This window comes from Dysidea avara, chromosome 2, assembly GCF_963678975.1.
Source record: "Dysidea avara chromosome 2, odDysAvar1.4, whole genome shotgun sequence".
Lineage (NCBI taxonomy): Eukaryota > Metazoa > Porifera > Demospongiae > Dictyoceratida > Dysideidae > Dysidea > Dysidea avara.
In genome coordinates this window covers 29,834,264-29,861,526 of record NC_089273.1, presented here as the reverse complement: position 1 = coordinate 29,861,526, position 27,263 = coordinate 29,834,264, and the positions used below count along the sequence as shown (strand labels likewise).

At 35.4% G+C, this 27,263-nt stretch overlaps 1 protein-coding gene across 2 annotated transcripts in view; it reads right to left on the bottom strand.

Annotated features, from left to right (window-relative positions):
* Positions 1-27,263, bottom strand: part of LOC136247048 (uncharacterized) — a 71,567-nt gene that overhangs the window by 20,325 nt on the left and 23,979 nt on the right. For both annotated transcript variants that reach the window (XM_066038645.1, XM_066038646.1), the window contains exons 5-14: positions 26,188-26,266; positions 24,580-24,789; positions 20,519-20,608; positions 16,166-16,219; positions 14,078-14,148; positions 13,062-13,149; positions 3,958-4,185; positions 1,706-1,840; positions 1,244-1,312; positions 121-182 (exon numbers count right to left, since the gene is read on the bottom strand). In XM_066038645.1, the coding sequence (XP_065894717.1) occupies positions 121-182; positions 1,244-1,312; positions 1,706-1,840; positions 3,958-4,185; positions 13,062-13,149; positions 14,078-14,148; positions 16,166-16,219; positions 20,519-20,608; positions 24,580-24,789; positions 26,188-26,266 (1,086 nt within the window). The remainder of the gene's footprint in view (positions 1-120; positions 183-1,243; positions 1,313-1,705; positions 1,841-3,957; positions 4,186-13,061; positions 13,150-14,077; positions 14,149-16,165; positions 16,220-20,518; positions 20,609-24,579; positions 24,790-26,187; positions 26,267-27,263) is intronic.

Genomic DNA, 27,263 nt, shown 5'->3' with positions numbered 1-27,263 from the left:
ATATGCGTGTTTCCAATCCATGTTACATTGTACGTATAATATATGGTGTAACATATTCTTATTATGTATGTGGGTACAACATTCTTCTGATTGTACTACCTGAGGACAAAGTAAACTTACAGGAACGCAAGACCATACTCATTGAGACAGCAGCCAATTTCAGCTCTGGCATTCACAAGAAGCTGTGTATGTACATATATAAATAAATTGTATACAATTGAGTAAACAACATTGCAATAATTAATTAGCAAGTTAATGCTTTATAAACCAGTTGCCCAGTTAATACTAATTTAAAACCTGCAATTTCATCACATTAATATTGGTTATGTATTATTAAATGCATACAGCATGATATAGTAATCCATTATTACCACTGTTTGTTTTAAAGGGAGTGTATCTCAAACAAACTGCTTTTAACTACAAACAATGATTAAAACTAGTGTTGGCCAGAGCCTCTTATGCTTTTGAAATTGCCTATTATGTTTTTAAGCAATGTTCCAAAATTTCCCCTATTACACTCCAGTTATGCCCAATTATACTCCAAGATGCTCATATAAAATTGTGTCTTGGCTGTTCTATTAGAGTATCTTACTGTATCTAATACATCTGTGAACGTTCTATTAGGATATTTCAACTTTCAACATGGGTTGAATGTTCTATTAGAGTATACTGATCTTTATCTAATTTTTTCTTCACAATCATAGCTGTAGATCTAATTTTTTACCATGTTTACACACTATCCTATTCTGCATCATGCAAAATAGGCAGAGTTTCAGCTTCTTTGATAACCAATGCACAAAAATTGTGCCTATTATGCAGGCATTATGCTCAATGCTTTTGGCTATCTATTATGCCCCAAATTATGCTGGCATAAGCGGTGCAGGCCTAATATGTAACCTGCTGAGCAATAACCAGACTTGTTTGCACAATTCTGTTTTTGAGATGAATTCAATTAAAATTTACATTGGGAAAAACATGCATGCTACGTATGTATATTTTAATTATATTGTTACACTTTTATCTTGTGTGTATGTACAGTACCGTGTTGTGAGCAATTTCAATTGTTTGGTGTTTTGGATAACAAAGGGCATACCACACAAATTAATTTTGGTAATACAGCATACACAATATCACTTACAGTATGTAACATAACAAGGTAACATTGGGATACAGGTGTAGCACATAATCAAGCATAGATGTACACAACAGTGTTTCACAGTACAGACGTCCAAAATGCAATTACCTGGGCACATTCAACTGGACACTGACCATCAGTAAATACTGGAATACAAGCTGCAGAACCATCTGTATCCTAGGTTATATGTAAATAAAAACAGAGTTGTGTATTATAAATCAACAGGCTTTATTTATTTATTTGCCTACCAAAATATTTTGCAAAATTATTGATGATCCATATATACTTATGCAATTGTGCATGCAGTTAGCTACATACTTAAGCATGTACAAATCAATATTATCTTCACACATGCACAATTATGATTAATACTCTGTAGGTTGTAGGTGACAATGTTACTATATGGATAAAGTTTAGCTAAACTTCTTTTACAGCAAAACTCAAATGGAATTATTAATTTTTAATTTAGTTTATAACTCTGTATGTTTTGTAGTACAAAATCTACAGTAGTTGCACAGAGCAACAGCATGCAAAACTATATGAATATATGCAAGCAATATAGTAACTTACAAATGCAGAATGAACAGCAGTTATTCGTGTACTAAACAAAAGTACAGGTAGACAACTTCCTCGATCATTCCTTCTGCAAGTAGCATTAGGATACAAAGTAGCTACAAAGTCAAAACTTCCTAAAAGATTAACGTCCTAAAGAATGTACAATCAATGCAGGTTGTCACAAGCATAAATAGATATGCATAATAATTTATGCATGTACATATACTGTACATATGCAAAAGCAACTGTCACCATTTGCAGCTTTTGAAGTTACTGTACTGTATGAGACCTTGTACACTGTGGATTAATTTAAACTACAATTTGTGAATAGATATGGAAATTTGAATAAATTTAAGATAGTTGCTATTCTATTGTACTGAACAATATCACTTCAATACTAACTCGTGTCACCTAAATGTTGTTTATGCACATTTTAATTGCTTCAGTATGCACTGAAGCAAAGCTCAAACCAATAAAACCTACTTATGCACCATTGAATTTGCCTGGTCATGGAAAGTAAGAAAACTAAGCGGCACATGAGTTATGTGTGGTTATTTACAATGCAGTGGAATACAATCTACTTACATTTTTGTTGTTGTTGGAGTGACATTCTTTTGTTCATATGGAGGGGTAAAGGAAACACACTATATCTTGATGGATTTGCCAGCTCATGGTGAACAGATTGAGCAAAGATAGCTTGTGTATTGTGATTGCTTTTATTTGCTGAATTGTTGCTTTACAGATTAATTTTATTGCTGTTTCAACTGTTAAGTGGTATCTCTTTAAGAATATTCATCATAAACGACTGAAACTTTGGCCACTCACTCCTTTGTTATTATAGATAACAGAGAGGCAATAAAAATAATGAAATTTAGGGATATCTGAAATGCACATTTTATTGCACTGAGCAACATAGGCGGCAGAAAGGGGGGGGCTTAGCCCCCTCAGAATGATATCAGGTTGAAATTATCCTTCTTGGAGTGGGGCTTAAAACCGTGATAAAGAACAAGATACTCTAATAGAGCAGTCACTCTAATAAAGCAGTCACAGTATTACAGCAGCGTGTAGTGAGCTTTGTAAGGATTTTTATGCAGTTTATCAGCTATAAATGGGTAGCTGGTGAGGTGGGCAGCTATTGTCAGCTGGTTGTGACCTTTTTTTTGGTCTCACCTTACCAAACTGAGACAATGTAGTGCCTTATTTTCATAAATCTGGGTCAGCCTAACCCCCCTCATATAAACTGCTTACTCTGCCCCTGCTGAGCAATAAAACTTTAATACTCATGCCAAATACTGTACATTGCTGTTACATATGTATAGTTGATTAGTCAAATTAAGGTTTTCAAAGCTATTAGATGTTATTAAAAAATCGTTGTCAAATTTATAGTTTAGTAACAAACTGCTTATTTTCATACACTTTCCTGCATTCTTGATATGAGTCCTATTAGTGGTATCTACTATTAAAGTGGTTCTGACTGCTACAAATTATCTTAAGTATTTGGCATTGCATGAATTACATAATATATGTAGGTTGTTCCTTTAACTTCCATTAGTCATATACAGTAAGTGCATACTGCTTAAGGTAGACATGTGATGTTTCAGTACACCTCATCCCATTGTTCTTGCTAATGCAATTGGCTGAAAGATTGCAATGTACGAATAAGTACATGCAGGGACTTTTTGATAATTTTCTACTATTGATGTTGCAAGGGTGTACAGCCACATACGATACATATTAAGTAAACATTAGCAAGAAGAATGTGCAAATGTTAACATACATATTGTCACATTGTATATGTGACCAGGCCTGCAAAAATAGGGCATGTGTGCACATGATTTTTGCCAAACTTTTCAAAGTTGCATCACTCATAACTTTTGATACCATTGTGCTATGGCATTGCAATTTTCCACTTGTAGTACACATTTAATTGGCATCACGATGCAAGTTACAGAATGGAAATATACTTTTCCAGTACTGAGATATGACCTGTATAGTGGCAAGGTGTAGTTTGTGCCCACATGCCCTGTTTTCGCAGGCCAGGTCACATATATTGTATAACTCATTTTTTATACAATATGTATGCCTCTTGTTAACGTACATATTGTATACAAAATCAGCTATAGCATTCAATTAAATTATGTGCACATATACAAAGCTACTGCACATGTATGTGTGTGGCTGTACTATATTCAGAGATCAACTATTAAACTACGTAGATTGTATACCACCTGTCTAACATAACATTACAAGCTACTCATCATACTCACAGCATCAACTCCAAAAGCTTCACAAGCTCTTGCGTAGCTGGAAAATTTTCCAAGGAAGCCTTTACACAACTGATTAACACATATTGATCTGGCATTTGCTTCAAAATCTCCAAATGGCAATGGAGAATGGAATGCACGGAAATATGGCAAACAGAAATCATTGTTGTTATAATATGTATTTCCAGCATTGATGCAGCTGCTAGCAGCATCTGTGACCTGCACAACCTCCTAGAAAAACAGAATGTTTTATGTGCAATCAATATACATCCTACGTATAGTATCATATGACTATGGAAACCAGTAAGGAGTTGTCATAGACAAGTGTGTATACTGAAACCTCACTTTGCAGCAACCCATTTAGAAGACCACTCATTATTGGTAATCTCTAGTACTTGTTGATCCCAAACACTGCTAACTAAGGTGCATTTCATGCTCTCATTAATAAGGCCACCTCATTATATTGCTGCCAATTCTTCTGTCCATATTTCAATGACATATTGTTGTATTTTATACAGGAACTTATTATACTCATGTAGGATGATGCATAGCATATTAGCAGCAATTTCTTAGGAGTGGGACACCTTTATACTAAATTGTGGTCTAGACAGTGAAAGGTAAGGGTTTACATGCCAAAACTGAAAACTTCTGTGTTATTATTCTTCATAGATACCTTGTGTTACCAATAAAAGAAATGGGAGGACAAAGGTACGGTACGTACCGCTCTAAAGCAACGTCATCTTGCAAGTGTGAGCAACCAAAACTCATTACTTAAAGGGTGTAGCACTTAATTGTTCTACTTGTGAGTATTCATCCTAAACAACACAGGATGAATACTTGTGAATGAAATGGATGCTTCGTTCTTTAATTAACAAGTTTTATAATTGCTTGCACTCTCACAAGATGAGGTTACATTTGAGTGGTACATACATACTGTAAGTTCATAATGTGTGCATTGTATGCACCTAAAGGCATCTAAAGGCTGAAGTGATCTCTAACATTAAAAAAAATCAAGACCATTGGGCATTAGCCATTATTTAGGTACACTTGTCTGAAAGGGGGAGTCAGTTGGTTGGTTGGTTGGTTGACAAGCAGAAAATCACTGACTAAAATTTTTTAAAGAGTTTTGGGATCACACTGATGGAACTTTGATGATGATTGCTAACCAACACTGTCAAGGTATTGTCAGGCTGGATTCGAGCAACAATTTTGTTAGAAAGTGCAAAACCTTTGTGATCCCATACAGTACGACAGTACTGTATGATATCTGCCATGACCATAAAAGTTATATACAACTGTATTACATATATTGCAAACAATATCATACTGTTAGTGATAGTTGTACTGTTTTGTATTAAGATATTTAGGAAGGACGTCAAACATCAGAACATTGGAATTTAATTGAGTTATACATATATGGATAATTTAGTGGTGGCCACAAGCTCTGCCTTAAGTAAAAGTTAGGTATTCAGCTATTAGTGTTATTAGCCTTATTGAAGCCACTCCAAATTGACAAGCATACTGGAGATGCCACATCTCCATTATAATTGCTTTTATGCTGAAGCTGTATAACTTTCCATGTCTGCATATTGGAAAAACAATTCAAATTTCACATTAGAAGTTTCAAGATAAACAGTATAAAGGAATACAATGATTATAACTTGCCAAGGATAGTGAGCACGTATATGAAATTTTCACAAAAGATGTATCAGTTTATTATCTTTCGGACCACTTTCAGTACTTGTAGCTGTTTGCAGAGTTTTCCACCAAATAAGATAGAAAATCTGAGTAGTTGAGTGAGTGAAGTAATATCATGAGTGCTTACAAAGGAGCGGAGAGGTGGGGAGTGGCAGCATGGGCAAGAGATAGACTTCAAATGGAGGCAGACCACGAATGAAATCCAGACATGAGATTACAGGGTTGTGCCATGCATTTAAGTGCCTGATATGTAGTAATAAAATAAACACAGAAAATCTTTGACCAATTACATCAAGACATCACCAGTACACCACTCACTGACTATTGTCAAGTAAGGTACTTAATGCTAGAAATTGTCACTCAGGCTTGCCATGCAACCCAGAAAAGGCATCTGGTAAACCAAACTTTGAGACGTTTGAATAATGCTGAAGGTCAAAAATCAAAAATGTGGTAGTGTACGCTATCCGCTGGTGGTGTTAGTTTAATTTTGGATGATGTGTGATTCGGTGGTCGCATATACAGGCACCATCAGTTAAATATAAAATGTTACCAGATTTGACAAAACCAGGCTTTCACACACATTCACATTTTAAAAGACCATACCTTAATGTAGGAGTATATTATCATTTTCAAATTTTGACATGTTATTGTACAATGAAATACAATTAGTATGTGAAACTTTTAACTCAATAGCATACAAACTAATCAAGTTACAAGTGGTTAAAATCAAGGAATTGGATGTGTGGAAGCCTTGTCCTGTTAAATCTGGTCACAAATACTTTTCAAATCTCTAATAATCTATTAAATGTTTGTAATAGTTAAAGCATCACTATACGTGTGTACAGAAAAAACAGCTTGAGGGGTGTGTCAAGAGGGTAGGATGAGGGGTATTACCCCTCATGCCTTGAGGGCAAGGCTAATACCCTTCATGCCTTGAGGGCAAGGCAAGGCTAATACCCCTCAAGGCTAGGCATGAGGCAAAGCCGAGTGCTGTTTTTGCCTTGAGACAACCCCGAGTGTTGTATTTTTGTTCACACAGGAAAATGAGAATAGGAACAGAAGGCAAGGATGGAAACAGAAAGTGTAAACGTGAAAAATGTCATACCGCCGGATATTGAAGCTGTAACCCAGTGAAAAATGTTATCATGTCAATATACACAGGTTGTCATTTAGTATACTTATAGCTGCTTCTTTGCAGGTTTGTTAGATCCTTCCGCAAAAACAATTAAAACACTCTAATAGAGCAGTCACCTGCATTAAATTAAAATCAAGGAATGCAGATTGTTTAGTTTATAGCTATCACAGGGACCTGCATTGAAAGCATTTGATTTGATGGACTATCACTAGTTACAACTACAGTAGGTATATAGACAAGCCGAGTTGTCAACACTGAAAGCTAACTACTCCCTTAAAACCATATATTTATTGTACTTTGTATAGGAGGATCAAAGCGATACCGTGTACTGTATTGTCCATACAGTACTCTGTATGAGTCATACAGAACAGTTATGCAGCTAATTGGGCAAATGCAGCATACTTGGGAAAATGTAGTACAGTTATGCAGAGAATTTATTTAAGGAATGCTACAAAAACAACCCACTGGGGACAGCATGTGTGTAACTTTGAAAATCACTTATTATAAACTAGCCAAACTAATCCTATTAGTTTGCTCTACAACCAAAAATAGATTTAAAAACATTTACTGATACCCTGATCACCAAAAATCGTAGTGGTTTAAGTACTTGAGAAAACCACTCCGAGCCAGACAAAGTAGAAGTACAATATAACACTTAAGGCACAACCTATGCTTAGAATTTTACTTACCCTGCTGTGCCAGCCTACTTGTGTAAAATGGCAAAGTGTACTTACATTGTATAACTTGTTATATAGCTAGTTTATACTTGCAGCATATGCATGCAACTACAGTAGGATTTTATGTTGCAACTAACAGTATGTATAGAAATTACTTCTACATGTTTATATTGTGATATGAATAAACCTTGGTGATATACATATCAATGGCGGATCCAGGATGGGGCATTTGGGTCAAATGCCCCACCCCCCTTCTAGAAATTGCATACAAGATTGCGATACTCTAATAGAGCAGTCAATTACTCTAATAAAGCAGTCACAATGTTCATGAGGCAGTGCAGCTTACTTATGAAGCTATAAATAGGATTTTATTTTACATAGCATACATGATATAATATATTTGGTGAAGGATAACTAGCTATTATTGTTGTGACCTTTCTTTTATTTTATTTTATTTTTTGCTCTTCAACTTTTTTCAGCAAGGTGCCCCCCCTCTTTCCAAACTCTGGATCCGCCCCTGCATATCCACACAAAAATAGTCAGGCTGTGAAAAAATGGTGTGGCCTTAAAAAGCTTGGATGAAAAAAGTTGTGAAGTAAAATGTGGCGGCCAAGAAATGGCTGCAATGATGTTAATGCTAATAAATTTTAACAATGCACACAGCCGTTATTAAATTTTTTTAAGCATTAACATCATTGCAGTCATTTCTTGGCTGCCACATTTGATTTCACAACTTTTTCACCCAAGCTTTTAAGGCCGTGCCATTTTTCACAGCCTGGCTGTTTTTGAGGGGATTTCAGTTATTTTTGTATCCCAAATCCAGCCTATGGCTGACTTTGAGTTTTGTTTTTACTCACATTTCTTCTTTTCTATGTAGATACAATGATGATTATTGAAGACAGACTTATAAATGTATTTCATTGCATGATTAAATTCAATATTTGATAATATTATTGTAATACTCTAATAGAGTGCACATTTTGATGGCTTCTAATAGAGCATACATAGAATGTTCTAGAACAATCTAGTACTTCTATTGGTAGATCTATGAAATTACAATCGTTTGACTATAAGCAGATTTCAACTATAAATTTCATTTATAAAGCAGAAATTAAGTGAGGTGATCAGCCAAGGTAGCAGTGGTTCAGTGGTTAAGAATGCAGGTGCTAGGTATGGAGGTCCCTAGTTCGAACTCTGACAAGTTTGTTTAATATTTTTGCACACTTCCCCCCCCCCCCCCCCTCCCCCCCCACGCAGTTACTGCTGTATTAGAGTATCTTGATGCCATAATTTTACACTTGCTTGGTTTTTGCTTTATAACTTTGTCGCTGTAACTCTATTGCTATTCAAACTATCAAAAGGCACTGCTACAATGATCAACCTATCTACACACCAATCTTCTAGTTATTTCTATACTCGATTTACCCTGTAGCGGTGATAGAAGTATGATCTTTTTTTATGTAAATAAACACTCATAACTCCTTGAATATTCCTCAGATTCACAATACAATTGGTACATGAATCCACCGTTACATGCTCTTCATTTGTTCTCAAGATCAAGACAATTGAGTTACACACATTTGCATTTTATAGCCATTTTTCCAAAGTGTGCGAAAAGAAATTGAAGCCCCCATAGCCCCATATGGCATAAGAAGAAAAAAACGAACAAATTAAAACAAAATTTTGAATGCCCATGTCTCGCAAATGGCTGTTACGAATTTAATCAAATTTGCTGTGTGGCATACCCTACCTAGGGGACAGCTACGATTCAAAAATAGTGTACTTTGGAGAAGGGACCATGGAGCTATGCATGCATGAAAATGCTGTTTTCTTTCTTCCTGTTAATATACTCACAGTCTGGTCGCCGGCTTTCTTGGCAGCACGACACACTACCGTGTGTCTTGATATGTAGTATGTTGGAACTGACAGTGCTAAAGAGATCATCATCTGGCATATAAATGTAATTTCTATGAAGAAATCCATCTCTATAAGCTATAACAATACCTTATAGAACTTTACGTGGGCGAGATCAAAGGAAAAGGTGTACTTTAAATTTCATAAAGTACACTCTCAGCTGGCCAACAGTGCTTCATCGACCACAAAAAGTGCTTTTTTCATTCAATAAAGCATTCTTTGTGGTGCAATAAAGCACACTTTGTGGGCAATAAAGCACAGTTGCCCACATGCCTTAGTGCAGGCTAATAGCCTGCGGGGCTCATGCCAGTACGACTAATCCCTCAAGCTGGTGAAGGCTGATAGCCTCGCTGCACTGAGTAATCAATCACCCCAGCCAATATGAGTTGTACCACTGGATTGCTTTTATAGACATAATAATCTAAATGCTTCGATGATGATTGGGAGAAGGTAACGTTGCTGTTACGTTTGTTAATGTAAATGAACAAGTACTGGAGATATCACGGAAATACTTCACCATGTGACTCACAATAGAATCGATTGTGGGTTGCAAGCAAAACCTGCCAAAATATGCAATGAATATCTACCATGCCAAGCTATGGTGAACTACGCGTGAGTTACTATGTTAAACTAGTTTGTGTGTGTTCAACCTGCTAATAATTTGTGCAACACATGTTAATTATGAGTCCTAGTGTATGGTGAAGCTACACGACTAGAAAGTTCCATAAATCACTAAAGCATAGCCTTGCTCGTGCTATATGAAAAGTAAAGCACTCGGCGCTTGGCCTCGTGCTTTATTTTTCATATAGTACTCGCGGCTATGCTTTAACATATACATAAGGTAATAAAATAAATTGTCCTAAAAACTATCAGAATGAAAGTTATTCAAACATGTTGATGCTATATCTAGGGATCCATCAATTTCGCCGGCAAAATGTTTGGCAAAATGGGTGGTAAAAGCAATGAGCAAAATGCTGGCATAATAGATGCAATTTTTGTGAAGTGGACATAAAAATTGCACAAAAGATCGCGATACTCTAATAGAACAGTCAGACGTGCTAAAATATCAACAATGCATAGCTAATTGTTACAGGAACAACAAGTGACAATCGAGATACCCTAATAAAACAGTCACACATGTTAAGCAATATTAGCTAGCTTCTTGCTTTACATGATAGAAGTAATTGCTGATCGAGATACTCTAATAGAACAGTCAATTTAAGGCGAAACTGTAGCTTTGCAATTGGAATATTCAATTAACAAAGATCAGTGCTGAGCAAAATTTATAATTCTTGAGCAAAATATGAAACATAATAGGTGAAAAATAAAAGAATTGCTGGAAAGAAAAATAGGTGGAAGAAAAAGCAAAATAGATTGGTCCCTAGCTATATCCCTTGAATTTAACTCTTTATAAATTAATTAACACACACAGCATGCTATTAATTCATTTCTCGCCTTGTTGAGTAACAATACAGTGCATTAAAATTAAATTTATTTCATAATTCATCAATTACATTGCTATGTATCATTAAGTAAGTGTAACTAGAGCAAACCACTTTAAACCACAAATTATGCAAAGAAGTATCTTCTTAACTGTTTTATAGTTTGTTTGTCATGTTTTCATATGCGAATTCTCTACATAAAGCCTCATAGTTGCTCTTAATTTTGTTCACTTACAAAGAGGATATACCTCCTTTCAACTCAAGAAGATACACAATTTCTGGTAGCTTACTAGGCATGTTATGTTGTTTTTCAGTCATTCTACGCATGATACAGCAGCCCCTTATGAACTATTTCACCTGGTTTCAGTAAACAGCCACACCCCCTTTAAGTATTAAACAGTAAATATGATGAAAACAGAAAGTTAAGCTTTATACAATACCTAATCAGCCTCTATTCATTGAGTGAAGGTTTAATTTCTGTAGCTCAAAGCTTGTTTGCTCACATGGGTGTTGGACAGACATACCTACATGCAGACATGCAAACACATAGTTTTAGCCAAACAAATTTCAACCAAGCGCATGCCCACAGCCAGCCTTTGGCCTGCTGTGGGTGTGTGCCTGGTTAAGAAATAAAATTTTCCAAGTTCTACACTACATGCAGACTAGTGACTGTTATTATTATGAATTCTTGGTAACAGCAAGAGTATCCAACCCTGTATTGCTCCTTCAAAATGCACTGTGTAATAATGTTACACAATAGTCATCATCACCAAAGGTGTTAACTTGCTTCAAGAGCTACAAGAGCCTTGAAGTGCTTGCAAGTCTTTGCTTTGGTATATCATCACCTATTACCAAGTCTTTCATGGTGTGAAGCCATGTGTTGAAGTTTACTGAAATTACACTAAAATATTCAGATATGTTACACATTATTGCACAATTATTATGCAGTGCATTTTGAATGGGCAATACAGGTGTTGGATACTCTCCTATATATATCATACAGTACGATAGTAACTGTATAGTAGGGACCACAAAGGAGTAGGCGTGGGCCACGAAATAATATCACACAAAAACCAGCCTCAATTTTCCTTTACGACGATGAGGCAGCATTGGTGAGGTAAAACTAAGCCCAAACAAGCTTTCAGATCGACCCGAAACGCTTTCAACAAGTTGCTACAGAATTTTAATTTTTTTTTATTCAACGGAATTTTCTACTGACTGACTGAGTAAGTAAGTATAAGTAACTGACTGATGCCTTCAGACAAGCGTAACTTGATAATGGCTAAGGCTACGGGCTTGATTTTTTCACTGTTCGACGTCGTTTCGGCCCGACAGGTGCCTTTTGGCATACCGCAGTACATACAATGCATTCTTCATGGACTTACCAGTGTTCTCCTTTGTGTCCCATTCATCTTTGCTGACAGGGAAAGGTGTCGATTTGGCGCGAGCACGTGATGGCTTCCCTTCGAAACGGAAATCGTCCGTATTTTCATCGTGGCTATTTCGATTGCAGAGGTACTTTTCAAACAGGTCTTGATTCGTACTGCTGTGTAACGGGTTGAACATAGCCTACAGCGAAGCGTAATGGATACTTCACTTATCACACGATAATTAACATTATTGGGGCACGCGGCACGATATATTTTGGTGTGCGTGGATTGCAGAGGTGCTTTTCGAACAGTTCTTGATTCGAAATGCTGTGTAACGGGTTGAACATAGCTGACAACGAAGCGTAATTGATACTTCACTTTTCAGACGATGATTGATATAGCTGGGGCGTGCGGTGCCTCTTCAGATGCGGCATGCGTGGGTTCACCAGTCATAATAAAATTATTTACAAAAAAAGTTAACAAACAAGTACACGAAAAAATTTGGAATTTTCCACTGAAGTAGGGACCATAGCACATCGATAAAAAGTACTGAAACAAGTTGGAGTAGTCCATGATATTAAATCACTGTAAAACAATAAGAAGTGTTGTATCCCTACTGTGCATTTCCGTTACAGTGATTTAATATCATCATTATCATGGACTTCTCCAACTTGTTTCAGTACTTTTTATTGATGTGCTATGGTCCCTACTCTAGTGGAAAATTCCAAATGTTTTCGTGTACTTGTATATATATATATATATATTATGAACTCTTGCTGTTACACACAAATTTGAGGATAATGAATTTGTATAAATCATGGTATGTATATACGAGAAGTGTACATACGTATATGGTATAGCTATTACTTACCTGCCTACAATAATCAGTTGGCTGACGACCACAAAGACCATAAATGGTTTCTTCAAATGCAAATAAGGTATTGTCAGCGGCATTCAAACTGCGGAGAGTGACAAAGACATCTGATGTGTAATTAAAGAACACAATACTGTACATATATAAAGAACACAATAACAAACACAATACAATCAACCAAATAAATGTGACCCAAACCAGTCTTATTCCCTTTCCAGATATTCAAGTTTGATAGCTCACAACTTCCCATGTCATTAATTGATTTACTTGAGATGTTTCATATTATTCGACTATGCAACATCTTCAAGTTGCTACCTTATTTACAAAACAAGTTATGAGCTGTCGTCAAGTTGTAATAATTGGAAAGACCATAAAACAGACTGGGTCATATACTTTAATTTATGTACATAATTTATGTAAAGTATGTCATGCAACAAATGTGACTGGGCCTGTGAAAATAGGGCATGTGAGGTACATAATAATTGCCTACTTTTCCAACCTTTGATGCATCATAACTTCATACTTCATTATTACTTGGCCATGAAATTTTCACACTTATTGCAAATTTAGTTACTGTAGCTTTAAACTATAAGTTATAGCATGAAAATATGTGACCGGGCCTGCAAAAATAGTGCATGTGGGCACATGAAATTTGCCTACTTTTTCAAACTTCAATGATGTATAACTTTTATGTGATTAAGCTGTGATGATGCAATTTTCACCGATTATCAATGATTTAGTTGGCTTTATAATACAAGTTACAGAATGTAAATATGTGATTCCAGTACCTTGATATAACCTGTTATGTGATGGGCTGTAGTTTGTGCCCACATGCCCTATTTTTGCAGGCCCAGTCACATCTTCTATCCCAATACTGAGATATGAGATGTTGTGTGGCGGGGTGTATTTGTGCCCAAATGCCGTATTTTCAAAGGCCGGGTCACAAATAGAGAAATTATGGTAAAGGTAGCTACAACAGTAAGCACAGTATGTCAGTGGATTTATAAACATACCTTTTACCATAAAATGCTCTGAAGAAATCACGGTAGCAGCACCCATATCGATTGATGCCACGATCAATTGCCTACATATATACCACCGAGTACATAAATGTCAAACATAGTGGATTTACATGCTACAAAATACTATATAATTATTTGTGTATGCATGTATTGTGCACACTTAGGAATAATTTTATGCATACATAAATATGATTTTTTGTGTGTTATATTAAGGTAAGTGATTGCTCTATTAGAGTATCTTATCTTTTACTTACTTTGGTGAAGTGTAAATAAAAAGTAAATGCAGTAATACTACATGTTGTGAACTTTAGTATATAACAATGTACAAAATACTCATCAATTTGCTTTTTGAGCATGCACATTCAACATTTAAATTGAAAATCATTGTATCATACAGTATGATAGTACTGTATATATAGTAGGGACGGCGTAGGTGTGGACGTGGCCCACAATAAATTATCACCCCAAAATCTGCATCAATTTCCCATCATGATGACATGACAGTATTGGTTAAGTAAAATCTAGCCCAAAAATGCCTTCAGATAGACTCGAAACATTTCCATTAAGTTGCTACAGAATTATAAAAAATTGTATGAAGGAATTTTCTACTGGCTGCCTGCCTGACACATTCAGACAAGTGTAGCAGAAAAGTGGCTACAGCAACAGCCCTTCTTCTTTCACAGAAATGCTTCAAATTCAATTAAACGAAACCTTTGCTATATTGATAGTCATACAATAAGTGCATATTGTCTTACTTTTATCCTTCCATGTACTGAGCAGCCATAACACAGTATGGCTTCAATCTCCAAGCATGCATGTTCAGTTCACAATGTTATTGCACCAACATATTGGAATACATGTGTGAGTAGCTCGCCAGTGAGCTGTTCTCTGTTGTAGACAGTATGTTGCCAGCCACCAGGAAATGGACTGCTTGTGGAATGGTATGCACAAAGCATATGTATGAAAGTAGACAATTGTTTTAAGTGAGTTGGTTGGTGTAGCTGCATGTAAGTTGATTAGTCTGGTGGCTATACAACACATGCTGCGCTGTTGGTGTGTCTCATTGGTATAGATGCAGCTGGAATGTAAGTGGACTGTCTTGTGCTTTTATGAATAGATTCATGATTGCTGCAGATTATAATCTCACTCATGAATATGAGAATTTTAGCTATTTACATAATTATGTGATGGTAGCTAGCTTTTAATAGTGCTCATGATTGACAAAAAGTTCACAAACAAGTATAAGAAAAATTAGGAATTTTGAACTAGAGTAGGGACAATGTAGTACCACTTCAATAAAAACAGCTGGATTGGAGTAGTATGTAATGTTGTAAAACAATAAGAAGTGAACATCCCTACTGTGCATTCATAGCTAGTAGGGATATACACTTCTTACTGTTTTACTGTAGCTGGACATTATGTACCAATCCAATCCAGCTTGTTTCAGTACTTTTTTATTGCAGTGGTACTACAATGTCCCTACTCTAGTTTAGAATTCTACTTTTTCTTATACTTGTTATGATATGATTTGCCTATTATGCTCAAAGTGTTTGCTGACATAATTGGGCTAGTGTATTCATTATTATTGTATGTCAATTATTGCATGTCAATAGGTATTACAGTACTACATTAGGGCACAGTACTCTATAAACAATTACTCCAAACTTTAAGTCTTTAACACACTGTAGCTTATGATTTTGAAAATCAACATATTTGTCATACTGCTCAAATAGGTTTCACAGTTATTTTTTAAATAGAAAACTTACTCTAAGCCTATGTACAATAGCTCTAATTTCAGGAATAATTTTGGAATGAGCGGAAAATTGAAGTGTATATGTTAGACTAAATCTTTACACTGTATACACAATGCTATACGCTATAACTTTGAAAAGCCTGCAACACTTATACAGAAATAACCAACAACATGAGAAAATAATGTAGTTTGGTGTTTTTAATTACAGGCTTTGCTATGGATTTATAAGTTGGCAGAACTATATAATATTTTTATGTGTGGAAGATTTTTTAGCGAAATCTTATAAAAATAATATACAGCTTACATGTGTGTACATACGCACATACCTCTCTGCACTGATCAGTACATACCCTGGAAAGAAAACTCCGATGACAAGGATACTGTAAGCAAACAAAACACACAAAGCATATCAAAAATCATTATGAGTAGAATTATATAACGCCACAAAATGTAACTGAGCTTACAAAAACAGGGCATGTGGGCACAATCTCCACCCTGTTACACTACAGGTCATATCACAGTGCTGGAACAGAATATTTACATTCTGTAAATTGCATCATAAAGCCAATTAATGCTAATTAGCAACTGAAAATTGCGTTGCCATAGCATAATGGTATAAAAAGTAATAAGTGATGGAAGTGTGAAAAAGTAGGCAAAAATCAGGTGCTCACATGCCCTATTTTAGCTGGCCCAGTCACAAATATTAATTACATGTTTCTGGTTCTCTGCCTGTGATTTTATGCTGAATGAGTTACACAATCACCTTTACACTGATTGTCAAAAGTTTATAATTTTATTTTATTTATTTATTTATTTATTAATGCTTTACAGCACAATTGCTGAAGGTCTGTAGGACACCTGGTCCTACAGCCTGCTCAAAGACTTTAGCCACTAGACTTTAGCTACTTAAGGTGTGTTTGAAAAGTTGGAGAAAGGAAAAAAAATCCATGACTGGACCTAGGTAGCCTCGAACCTGCAGCCATCCGATTTACGCTTGAACGCTTACAGTAGTCTACCAGGTGGTCAGGATGTTTTCTCCTTGTTATTTTCATGTAATTATATCCATAAGTATTCTAGAGAGTAACTCATTATCTCTAAGTACCCCAAGTAGAACCAAATGGACACTAGTTTATTTATTAATGCTTTACAGCACAAGTGCTGAAGGTCTGTAGGACACCTGGTCCTACAGCCTGCTCAAAGACTTTAACCACTAGACTTTAGCTACTTAAGGTGTGTTTGAAAAGTTGGAGAAAGGAAAAAAAATCCATGACTGGACCTAGAATTGAAAATTTGTATTCTTGAATTGAAAATTTATGTTTTGTAACTTGTGTCAAGATACACTAACTTTATACATGAACTATCCTTTCACTTATAATTCATGTACTTATGTAGTGGACCACATCAAAACTTTTATAAACAAAAATGAAAAAGAAGTGTGGTCACCTGGTCATTTTGAAGAGTTGGTAGGACTAGAAATACATAATTAACTTTGCACAGCCTAATCTACAGTACTATAATTTGGAACTATCTAAAAACACATTTTAATAAGAAATATTCGAGACCTACATTTGAGTAGGGATATTAGAAATAAATTTTAAAAAGCAGCAAAAACAAGAGATGTTATCTACATCTGCAACTATACCTGTGGAAATTTAATTCCTACAAACTTCAATTGTATACAGCCTGTTATTATAGCCATAACTAATGCAAGGATTAAACGTCCATTAGTATAGCTGCAGAAGATGAGCTCCCTTGTTCCATTGCTTTATATTCTATAGTATCTACTGAAATGTAATATTAAAATTTTCCTTACACTTGTGTGTTTACCTTTTTGTAACATAATTTACAACTGGAGAACCAATGCGTACCCTATCAAAGTAAAGAATGCTGAAAGAGACATGTTATCAAAAAGATCAATCAAGCGACTGAACATGTGTCCTGACTATCAATTACTGAAAAGCAATGTTGACATTCCACTTCATTTTCAGCAATGTTCCACCCACTATACAATGTTACAAGCACAAAACAGTGCAACTAAACTTCAATCTGCAATCAATCCAGTCACTACAGAAATTATGACTGAATGTATGCCCTCACTATCAATTGTTGAAAAATGAAGTCCTCTATTTTCTTTTTTAAATTTTAATCTTTTGAAGATTGACACCTATTTTGTCTTTTGTACAGCCTTGATTCATTTACTTATAAATATATACAAGCAATAAATTTACCCTTAAAAGTTTGGGACATGAATATAATTTTATTTTGACCAACTTTTAATTAAACTTAATTGTGAAAGCAATGAAATAGGCCAATTACTTGATGTTGTGGTACATATATGACACTTTCAGATTATTTAAAGCATAAGTAGTATTATGGCCTTTTATTTGCAAGTTTAAACTGTTCAACATGCATGTATGTAATAATTACTATGAAATCCACTGGATAGAGCTGTAATCTATAACCGATGTGCATGCTCATTCACTTGACCTAATTTGGCAGCAAAAGGCAAAAATTGAAGGAGAAAGATGAAGTCACCCACCCTCCCACCTATAATATGTTTGTGGTATTTAGGCAGTTATACTTGAGAATAATTATATTGATAGATAAGTAGTTGAAGTTACAGTTGTTTACCTTTCTTAAGCATACCAATGTACAAACCCCCCCTTACAGAGTTTATTTATTTTGCATCATGGATCTGTGGGACACCAGTTCTAGATATGCATTGTTTAATTAGCTCATACAGTTGTACGCACTCATAAGCATGTGTCTGTATGTTTGTATGTATGTATGTATGTATGTATGTATGTATGTATGTATGTATGTATGTATGTATGTATGTATGTATGTATGTATGTATGTATGTATGTATGTATGTATGTATGTATGTATGTTTGTATGTATGTATGTATGTATGTATGTATGTATGTATGTATGTATGTATGTATGTATGTATGTATGTATGTATGTATGTATGTATGTATGTATGTATGTATGTATGTATGTTTGTATGTATGTATATCGGAATAGGTACAGAATTGCCATTTATGTATACGCATGAGCATGGCAATGTTGTATTGGTATGGATGCATGCATGCTCCTTCTTAAATGGAACATGTATGTAAGCATTGTAATGGTACTGTAGTTATGCACATAGATGTGTAGTATATATTGTGTCAGTGTGAGTACACTAGTGTATATAACCATTCATTGTGCGTGGTGGAGTATCAACAATACAACTGTACAGATGGTAATCATGGGTATTGTAGGCTATGTACAAGAAGCAGGTTGTTAAAAAAGCTGTGAATGGTAGTTGGCTAGTGCATAACTAAAATATTCATAAAATCCTGATGAAATTTTAAAAGACTCAACGGTTGGGTTTACCCCATGTGTATGCAATCAGCTACCATTACTAGTCCTGATTGTCCAGTTATCCTATATACCCCGCATTATTGTATGTTGCATGTGATACTAACACCCCCTACCCCTCCATTCCATCCTTTTAGTTCTAGTTCCATCCTTTCAGCTATAGATACAGTAGTATAATAATGGTCAGAAATTGCCTGTATCTAATCCCTCTTCTACGTGGTTACGTGGTTTTACGTGGTTTTCTAATCCCTCTTCTTACTTGGTATAGTGGGATGCTTCTGTAGTGTCCAGACTATATTATTGTCCTCTGTCCTCTACAATGTGGTAGTAGGAGGACATGAAGGTGGTCAGTGTGAAGCCCCTAATTGGTATAGTAGGGTGTTTCTGCAGTGAGCAGGATATACTGTCTTCTGCCTCTCCTACATTGTGGTAGAAAGGCTCTATGGAGTCAAACGAATTGGTGCACAGCTCCAAATGGTGACAGGAATAGTTCTGCAGCTGGAATATTGTCCATTTCTTGTAATGAGACAGTACAGTCAAGGTTCGATTAAGAAGCTGTATGCCCTCTAAGTTGGTTTATTTTTGGCATAAATGAAACACGGATCCCCAAAATAGCCTGTTTTGTACCTTAGCATTATGTTCCTTTAGTGGAGTTTACCCTTACTCTCCTGATTCAATAGGCCCCTGCAGCTGGAACCACTGGTACACCTACCAAACCCACACCCAATAATTTGACTGGGTGCTTGCTTCCTCCAGAATCTACCCTGAGTCCAGGTACTGTGCAGTAGAGGAGGGTAAAACAAATAAAAATATTAACTAAAAGCTATACTGTACTAATGGCTTGTCAAGCCTTAAGAACAGAATAAATAACAACATAAATGTGCTTTACCAGCAAAGCTAGGGATTCTGCAATGGATGATTCTGTTGTACTAAAGAATTTAGAGCAACACAGCTGAATTTAGTTCAATGCAGCTAATAGGATGTTAGCAAATCTTATAAATCCATAAATAACTTGCATAAACACCAGTGTATAGGTAGGTTTACAGTTAGTTGTGTAAGCACAGTTTGTGCTGTGTTGTTAAATCATATTAAGTGTATACATAATCTCTAAGACTCTCCACCTCACAAATGAATTCCCTCCTGAAATTACTTTGATTGTGTCAAATCATAACTACAAAACATTCTGAAACTCAGATACTGAAAGAATTTCCACAATGTGTTACAATGTGTATATACAATGATGTGTATTACATACTTTGTTAATAATGCACACATATACTCATTAAACAAGAAACATACATGCTGTAACTCACATTAAAATTACTGGCAATTATTTCTGGTATGAATGGTCTACATCTTTCCACCTGACCTAAATCTCCTATAATAGCTCCCACTGCATTAAACTACAGTAAACAAGAGAGTGAATAAAAGAATACAGCAATCCTTTAAGGGTTTATACACAAACTATTACATTATATATCAAACAGTATAGTAGTACAGTTTAAGAAGGGATTGCCCAAAAGTGACGTGCACCGCCAATATTGCCGCCTTTAAAAATCATCCTAGAGAAATTATATGGGACAAAAATCATTTTTGTGGAATAATATTAGTTCATCTAACATGAAATCCAGCATTAAAAACTTATCGATGACCAGATAAAGATTTTTTTTTAAATTGCCAAAACCTGAAATTTTGTTTGCCTCTCTACCTGCTTGATCACATTCACAAGCCTAGAGGCCAAATGAAGCAGTGCATGGCCACCATTTTAAGCCACAATAGTAAACACACCAGTGGGATGTGCCTTTTGGGGTTTGGAACAGTGAAGGTGCTCTGTGCCTTGTCTTTCTTTTATCTTCAATCAGAAAGCTTGTCTTCTTCATCCACAAAATCATACCGAGGCATTAATTTTCCGTATCAACACTTTCTTCATACATGTAGATAATAGATACCCCTACTGCTTTCTTTTAGCAGTACATATAGATGCCACAGAATTATTTTGGAAATGGATTTCAGAAGCGCTTTAGTCCTGGCACTACTTAAGATATATACTAGCTAGATATCGCGATTGGTATCCCGTTTGCAATAGGTTCATGACCACACCCATCAATTAATATCTAAATGGACTAATAGTGATAGAGTATGGAAACCACACCTTCATAACAATCTAGCTGTTTACATAACAGTAAAGAAGATGACGTCACCCCTTATTGGTCTAGCTAGTCGCACACCTCTTGGCTGACTCGAGGTATATACTCTAATACAACAGTCACAAGATATTAGCTGTACTACAACAAAAACTAAACAAACTAGTATTTTTACAAAATCATTAATTTAAAAATGAAGTAGGGACCTATGCAACAAAAAGTAGTGAAACAAGAGATGAATGAAGGTATTACAGCATATATAACTCAGTGGGAAAGTCCCTACTCTGGCATTGAGCAAAATAATTGTTATAGCATGTGCCAAAGTAGGGACTTTCCTACTGTAATACCATCATTCATCTCTTCTTTCACTACTTTGTGCTGCATGCATCTCAACTTCATCTTTAGATTAACAATTTAAAAAATATATAAAACGTTACAAGATGCATAAGTAAGGCCATTGTCTACATATTTGACAGTATCAAGGTACAGGAACATGGCAACCAATTTGGTGATAATTGTGGTCATCTGGATCAATTCAAAATTGTGACCGAATTTTGGGAAGTCATCCATATGGGCACATTTGACATCTAAATTATTTAATGATCAAATCACAACCTTTATAGTGCAAATCTACTTGTTGATGGCTTTAAGGCATTCTCAGTACCTTAAATTACAAGAAAATTCTTGAAATATTTTTAAAACTATGCCCTGCTCTTATTAGCAACCAGCTAAATATGAAAATTCTAATTTTTTATGTGCGCTCGTATTCTGATTTTCCAAAATTCAGTCACAAATATACTATTAAGGTAGCCATCCTTACAGCTCATAGCAACACATAATGATATTTGCACACTGAGAGGTTTGTCTGCAACTACAATTCTCTATGAAGAAAATCTATAAATGGTATGAATATATTGCTATAACAAATTAAAATATTAAAGTTTCTATGGATACATAATAAATCAAATTGACAAGGAGAAAACATCCTGACCACCTGGCAGACTCCTGTAAGCGTACGAGTGATAATCAGACGGCTGCAGATTTGAGGCAGTCATGGATTTTTTCACCTTTCTGTACCTTTTCAAACATACTTATATAACAACTTTAAATGGGCTGTAGGACCAAGCATCCTATGGACCTTCAGCACTTGTGCTATAAAGCCTCAATAAATAAAATAAAATTAGGTGCACATGATCTGTATAAGAAAGGAAGCTGTACACGTTGCCTTTCATACTGCAATAAAATAGATAACTTCAGGGCACAATGATGTTTAACGTCAAAATCATGATATGAATTAACATACTGCAGCCATTTCTTTACCACTATTTTTTGATCTTGATCTCATATCTTAGCTGTTTTCAGTGGCAGATGTAGAAAATTTTCAGAGGAGGTCTCAGGTTTATGCAAGAGGAAAAGGTTTAGGATTGGCATTAGTGGAAGTTGCTCAACAATTGTGCGAAGCATGTTCTAACTGGAGGTGTCTGGGGATGTGCCTCATACATAGAAAAATTAGCCTTCTGAGATTGGATTTGGTAACAATTTAAACACTATGTGAATTACATCTCAATAATATAGTGGCAATTCTAGAAGCTGACATGCAGAGGACATGAATGTACACCACAGAAAAATTTTGACATTAATGTTTTTAGCCTTCTTTGGTAAGAATCTTTGTTGAGTGCATATACTTAAATGATTACTTGTTAAAAGAAAGCTCATTATTCAACACCAGTCTCTGGAAGTGGCAATTGTGAATCTGCATTACATGCAAGCACAACTTAAAGCAGCAGTACGGCATGATTTTTCAGCAGGTACAACCCTTAAAGTCATAAGAAAATAGCTTTACAAAAAAAAATATCACATATACCACTTTGCAATGAATCTGCAGGTCCAAAGCCAACTTGAGAAGTACCTTGGAGCATGGTTTTTTGTATAGGACCATACATGTAATTATTCATGATAACTTGTACTGTATTACTATTTGTGTCACTTTATTAGAACAGTCATTAATTTCAACTGCTGAGTTTTAATCTTGTACCTATTAGGTAATAATGCACTTCAAACCACAGAGGTTTGAGCTACAACTGATATCCTGTCCACATCGTGATTTAGGGGTTCACCCTATACTGAAGACATGGCAATAGACCAGTGTTTTTATATCAGAAGTCAATTGCATCTGTACATACATAATTTTAAATGTTGCATAATTTCACAGCAACTGTATTTTATGTTTGCATCTTAGAAGTGATTTTGTAAGTGGAAAAACCTATTTAATAGCATATTGATTATAATGATTGCATAGATACTGTAAGTTATGAGTTGACAAGGATTTGTAGATTTGTTTTTTGCATACATTCAATTTTATTTAAGACACGTATATCATTTTGTTAGAAACCCTTTCTCTATTTTGGTAAAGATTAGATATGCTTGACATGTTTGTAGATGATATTCATAGTCAACCATAAGCACTTTAATGACAATCATGTATGTCAAACAAAGGTTAAACTTTACTGTGTGTATAATACCACAGTAAAGTACATAGATGTAGTGTACATTAGTGTTATTGGGTATATGTGATCCAGTCTGAGAAAACCGGTCTTATCGCCCATGTCAGCAGATTCGATTTTTCACCCAGGACATACAGCTACATGAATAAACTATCTAATTCCACAATCAAAATCAGCTAGACTTGAGTGGTCTGGTTTTGCTGGCTACTTTTCCCAAGCCCAGTGGCGATCTGTACGTGTGGTGTGGGGCCTTAATGGAGCTCTGGTTAGCCTGGGGATGACTGTATGTGGCTGTCCAGCTCTGTGGTGTTGAATAAGTACCTCTGCTGTGAATTTCCTTTCATTTTAGCCAATTTTGAGACCTCAATGGCCCAAAACTTGGCCTAATTCATCCCTTGGCATTCCTTTTCAATTTCTGAAAACCATCTTGCTGCCTTCCAGGGCCCCCGCCTCCCACCCAATTTGCATCTCGCCTGATACAGTCAACCTCAGTTTAAAAAGCTACCTAAAATGGCTGGAAACTTAGTTGTTGGGTACTTGCACAGTGGATGCTCTGGAAGGTAAGAAATTGGTGTAAAACGTGTGAGAATTTGGTACACATAGCTTCAACCATTGGCTAGCTACATCACACTAAATACTTAAAACCGGCTTTTTTCGATACTTTTAAACAGGCGAAAAGCCCGGTTTTCCCAGACTGGGTCACATATTACAATCACTCTTACGTACTACGTATAAAGAAGCCATATCTAGTGGACTACAGGCTGCAGTAAATCTACCATAAAGAGCTGGACATCCTTCAGTGTTCAATACTTCATTAATACCAGTTCGGTATTGTGATCTGTGAAATGGTATCACTGCTGCACCACAAGCAGCATTAGTGACAAACAACTCCTGGCGAAAATTATCACAATCATTTGGTGCAGGTATTGCATGATCCTAGACGAAGAAGAATGATATGTTAATAGACAAAAAGAATATCTGCACACATACAAACCAAGTACATAGGTAAGGCACACATGTCCACTCTTAATGCTATTATATTGTCATAACTAACCATTATTTTGGCTGAAATGTTATGAAAAAGCCCAAAATTTAAAAATATATTCTCAAATAGCAACTCAATATGAGCATGCATAATAAAGCAACTTAATACAGTAGTATTATAGTATGGCCTACTATATAGGTAACAGTATAGTAAGCTGTTGACAATATGTATGTTATGGCTTCTATACCAATAAATAATTATGGATAGACTTATATTCAACAATGTTGAGAAATTTGCTATGTAATTTGCCAACCTACATAATTCTTAAATACCAATTGGCATTTAACAATTCCAATTACTTAATTATGTTTCAGTCATTCAGTACGGAAATTGTCAAAACTTTGTGAAACTTCACAAAAACTGGATGACTACATGAAGTTGTAAGAGAGTTGTTATATAGACTACTTTGCCAAATTCTTTTATCACTCTAAAATGGAAATAGAGTACAGTTTGAATGACTAAAATGATGGAGTAGTTCTTACTTACACTGAATTAAGACTTATTTAAGTACTTCAACTCTAAAAATTTACAGCTAAAATCAATACATAATATGTACTTGTAATGTGTGAGAGAATATTTTTCTTCATAATATTACTTATCACTTACAAAGTTTTGTCAAAGGATGAAGTTTTAAATGTTAAAAAGTGACAGACTTAAAAACACTAATATGTTGGAGAGGCAGGTCTACGTGATATTTGCAACAACAACATAATAAGTGAGGTACATATAATGCTATGTACTACAATAAGCATTCTTTTGAATAAAACAAGCTTCACGTACGTAGTTGAAAATAATTATGTACTTCAATCAAAATTAATAAGGCTCAACCTTGTCAATAAGAGGAGATCCACAGAACCCTTATAGCCAGTTGGGTCCATTACTGCACAAATTCAAAGAAATGTAGCAAACACTTAAACTTACTACAGCCCAGTTAATATGTGTGAATATGTGACTGCACCTGCAAAAATAGGACATGTAGGCACAAACAACGTCATCCTATTATGGGTTATATCTCAGTACTGGAATGGAATACCTGCAATATGTAACTTGCATTATAATGCCAATTACATTTATGATAAGTGTTGAAACAGCCATAACTGTAGCATCACTAACTGAAAAGTTATGACATATGGAAATTTCAAAAAGTAGTCAAATTTTTTGTGCCCACGTGCCCTGTTTTTGCAGGCCCAGTCACATATAATAAATGAAAGTACATAAGTGCAGCTGTGCATTGGGTAGCACAATGTGTACGTATTACTAATTTGAGAAACAAAATTCATCATACATACATAGCAAAATGGTGTATCAACATTACAAAGAGCTGGCAATGATGTAATCATCCAAGAGATTTGAAGAGCAGAAGCATTCCTGTACAAAATACACATATGTAGATTACTACCATTATGTGTGACCAATATTTTGAAAATCATCAATCTCTGCTCACTTTACTGAAGTTGAACTTTCCTCATGAATGGGTGGCCACACAAATAAACTACACATTTGCACTATATGCTACTAGATCACTCAGCCTGCTATTGACAATTGGATTTCTACAGATGCGTGACAGAGCCACTGGACACGTTTTGTTAACTTGGAATGCTACTGGCCAGCCAGAACATGAGGTTAAAGACCCCAGACATTTTCTACATGTACTTTGAGTGGGACAGATGGTCCTCTATTAAGATATTACCTACTGTATAGGGAGATGTATGAAATTGCCCACCTGTGAACTCATTGCATGCAACTGTGAAAAATATTGCCTCACAATCATTATTATATTATTTTGTATGTAGCTAGCAACTATATGGAAAAACATAATATTACATAGTTGACTGCATATAGTGAAAATGTCAAACTGGCTTAATTCCCTATAATTATGTAAACTGGATAGAACTATTTAAAATTATGTATCTTCCAATCTGTTTATGTGAAAACATCAGCAATTTTCCCAAATTTGATGCAGTGCTGCAACTATAATAACACGGCATTCCACAGAAATACACATACTGTATGTAACAAGTTTATAGTGTGCTGTATTCACAACAAAATTAATAATAGTTAGGATTGGCAATAAAAAAATCATCCTTTATAGTTTCTCCTCCAACTCTGGGTGTTCAATCCTACCCAAGACTACATCAAAATCATAGGGTAATAATACGGTGATTCCCCTTGCTGTTTTATAGTGCACATTTTAATTTTCTGTGATTTTTCACGTTTTTTAATAAAAATGGCAGCAGCATTGTTTAGCAAGCTTCAATGTTTCCATGAATGGTACATTACATGGCGGTCATTGTACTTGAAGTCAGATGCATATTCTTGGTGAAATGGATGCTGCAAGTTTCTAAATCATAGTGTCAGCAAGAGC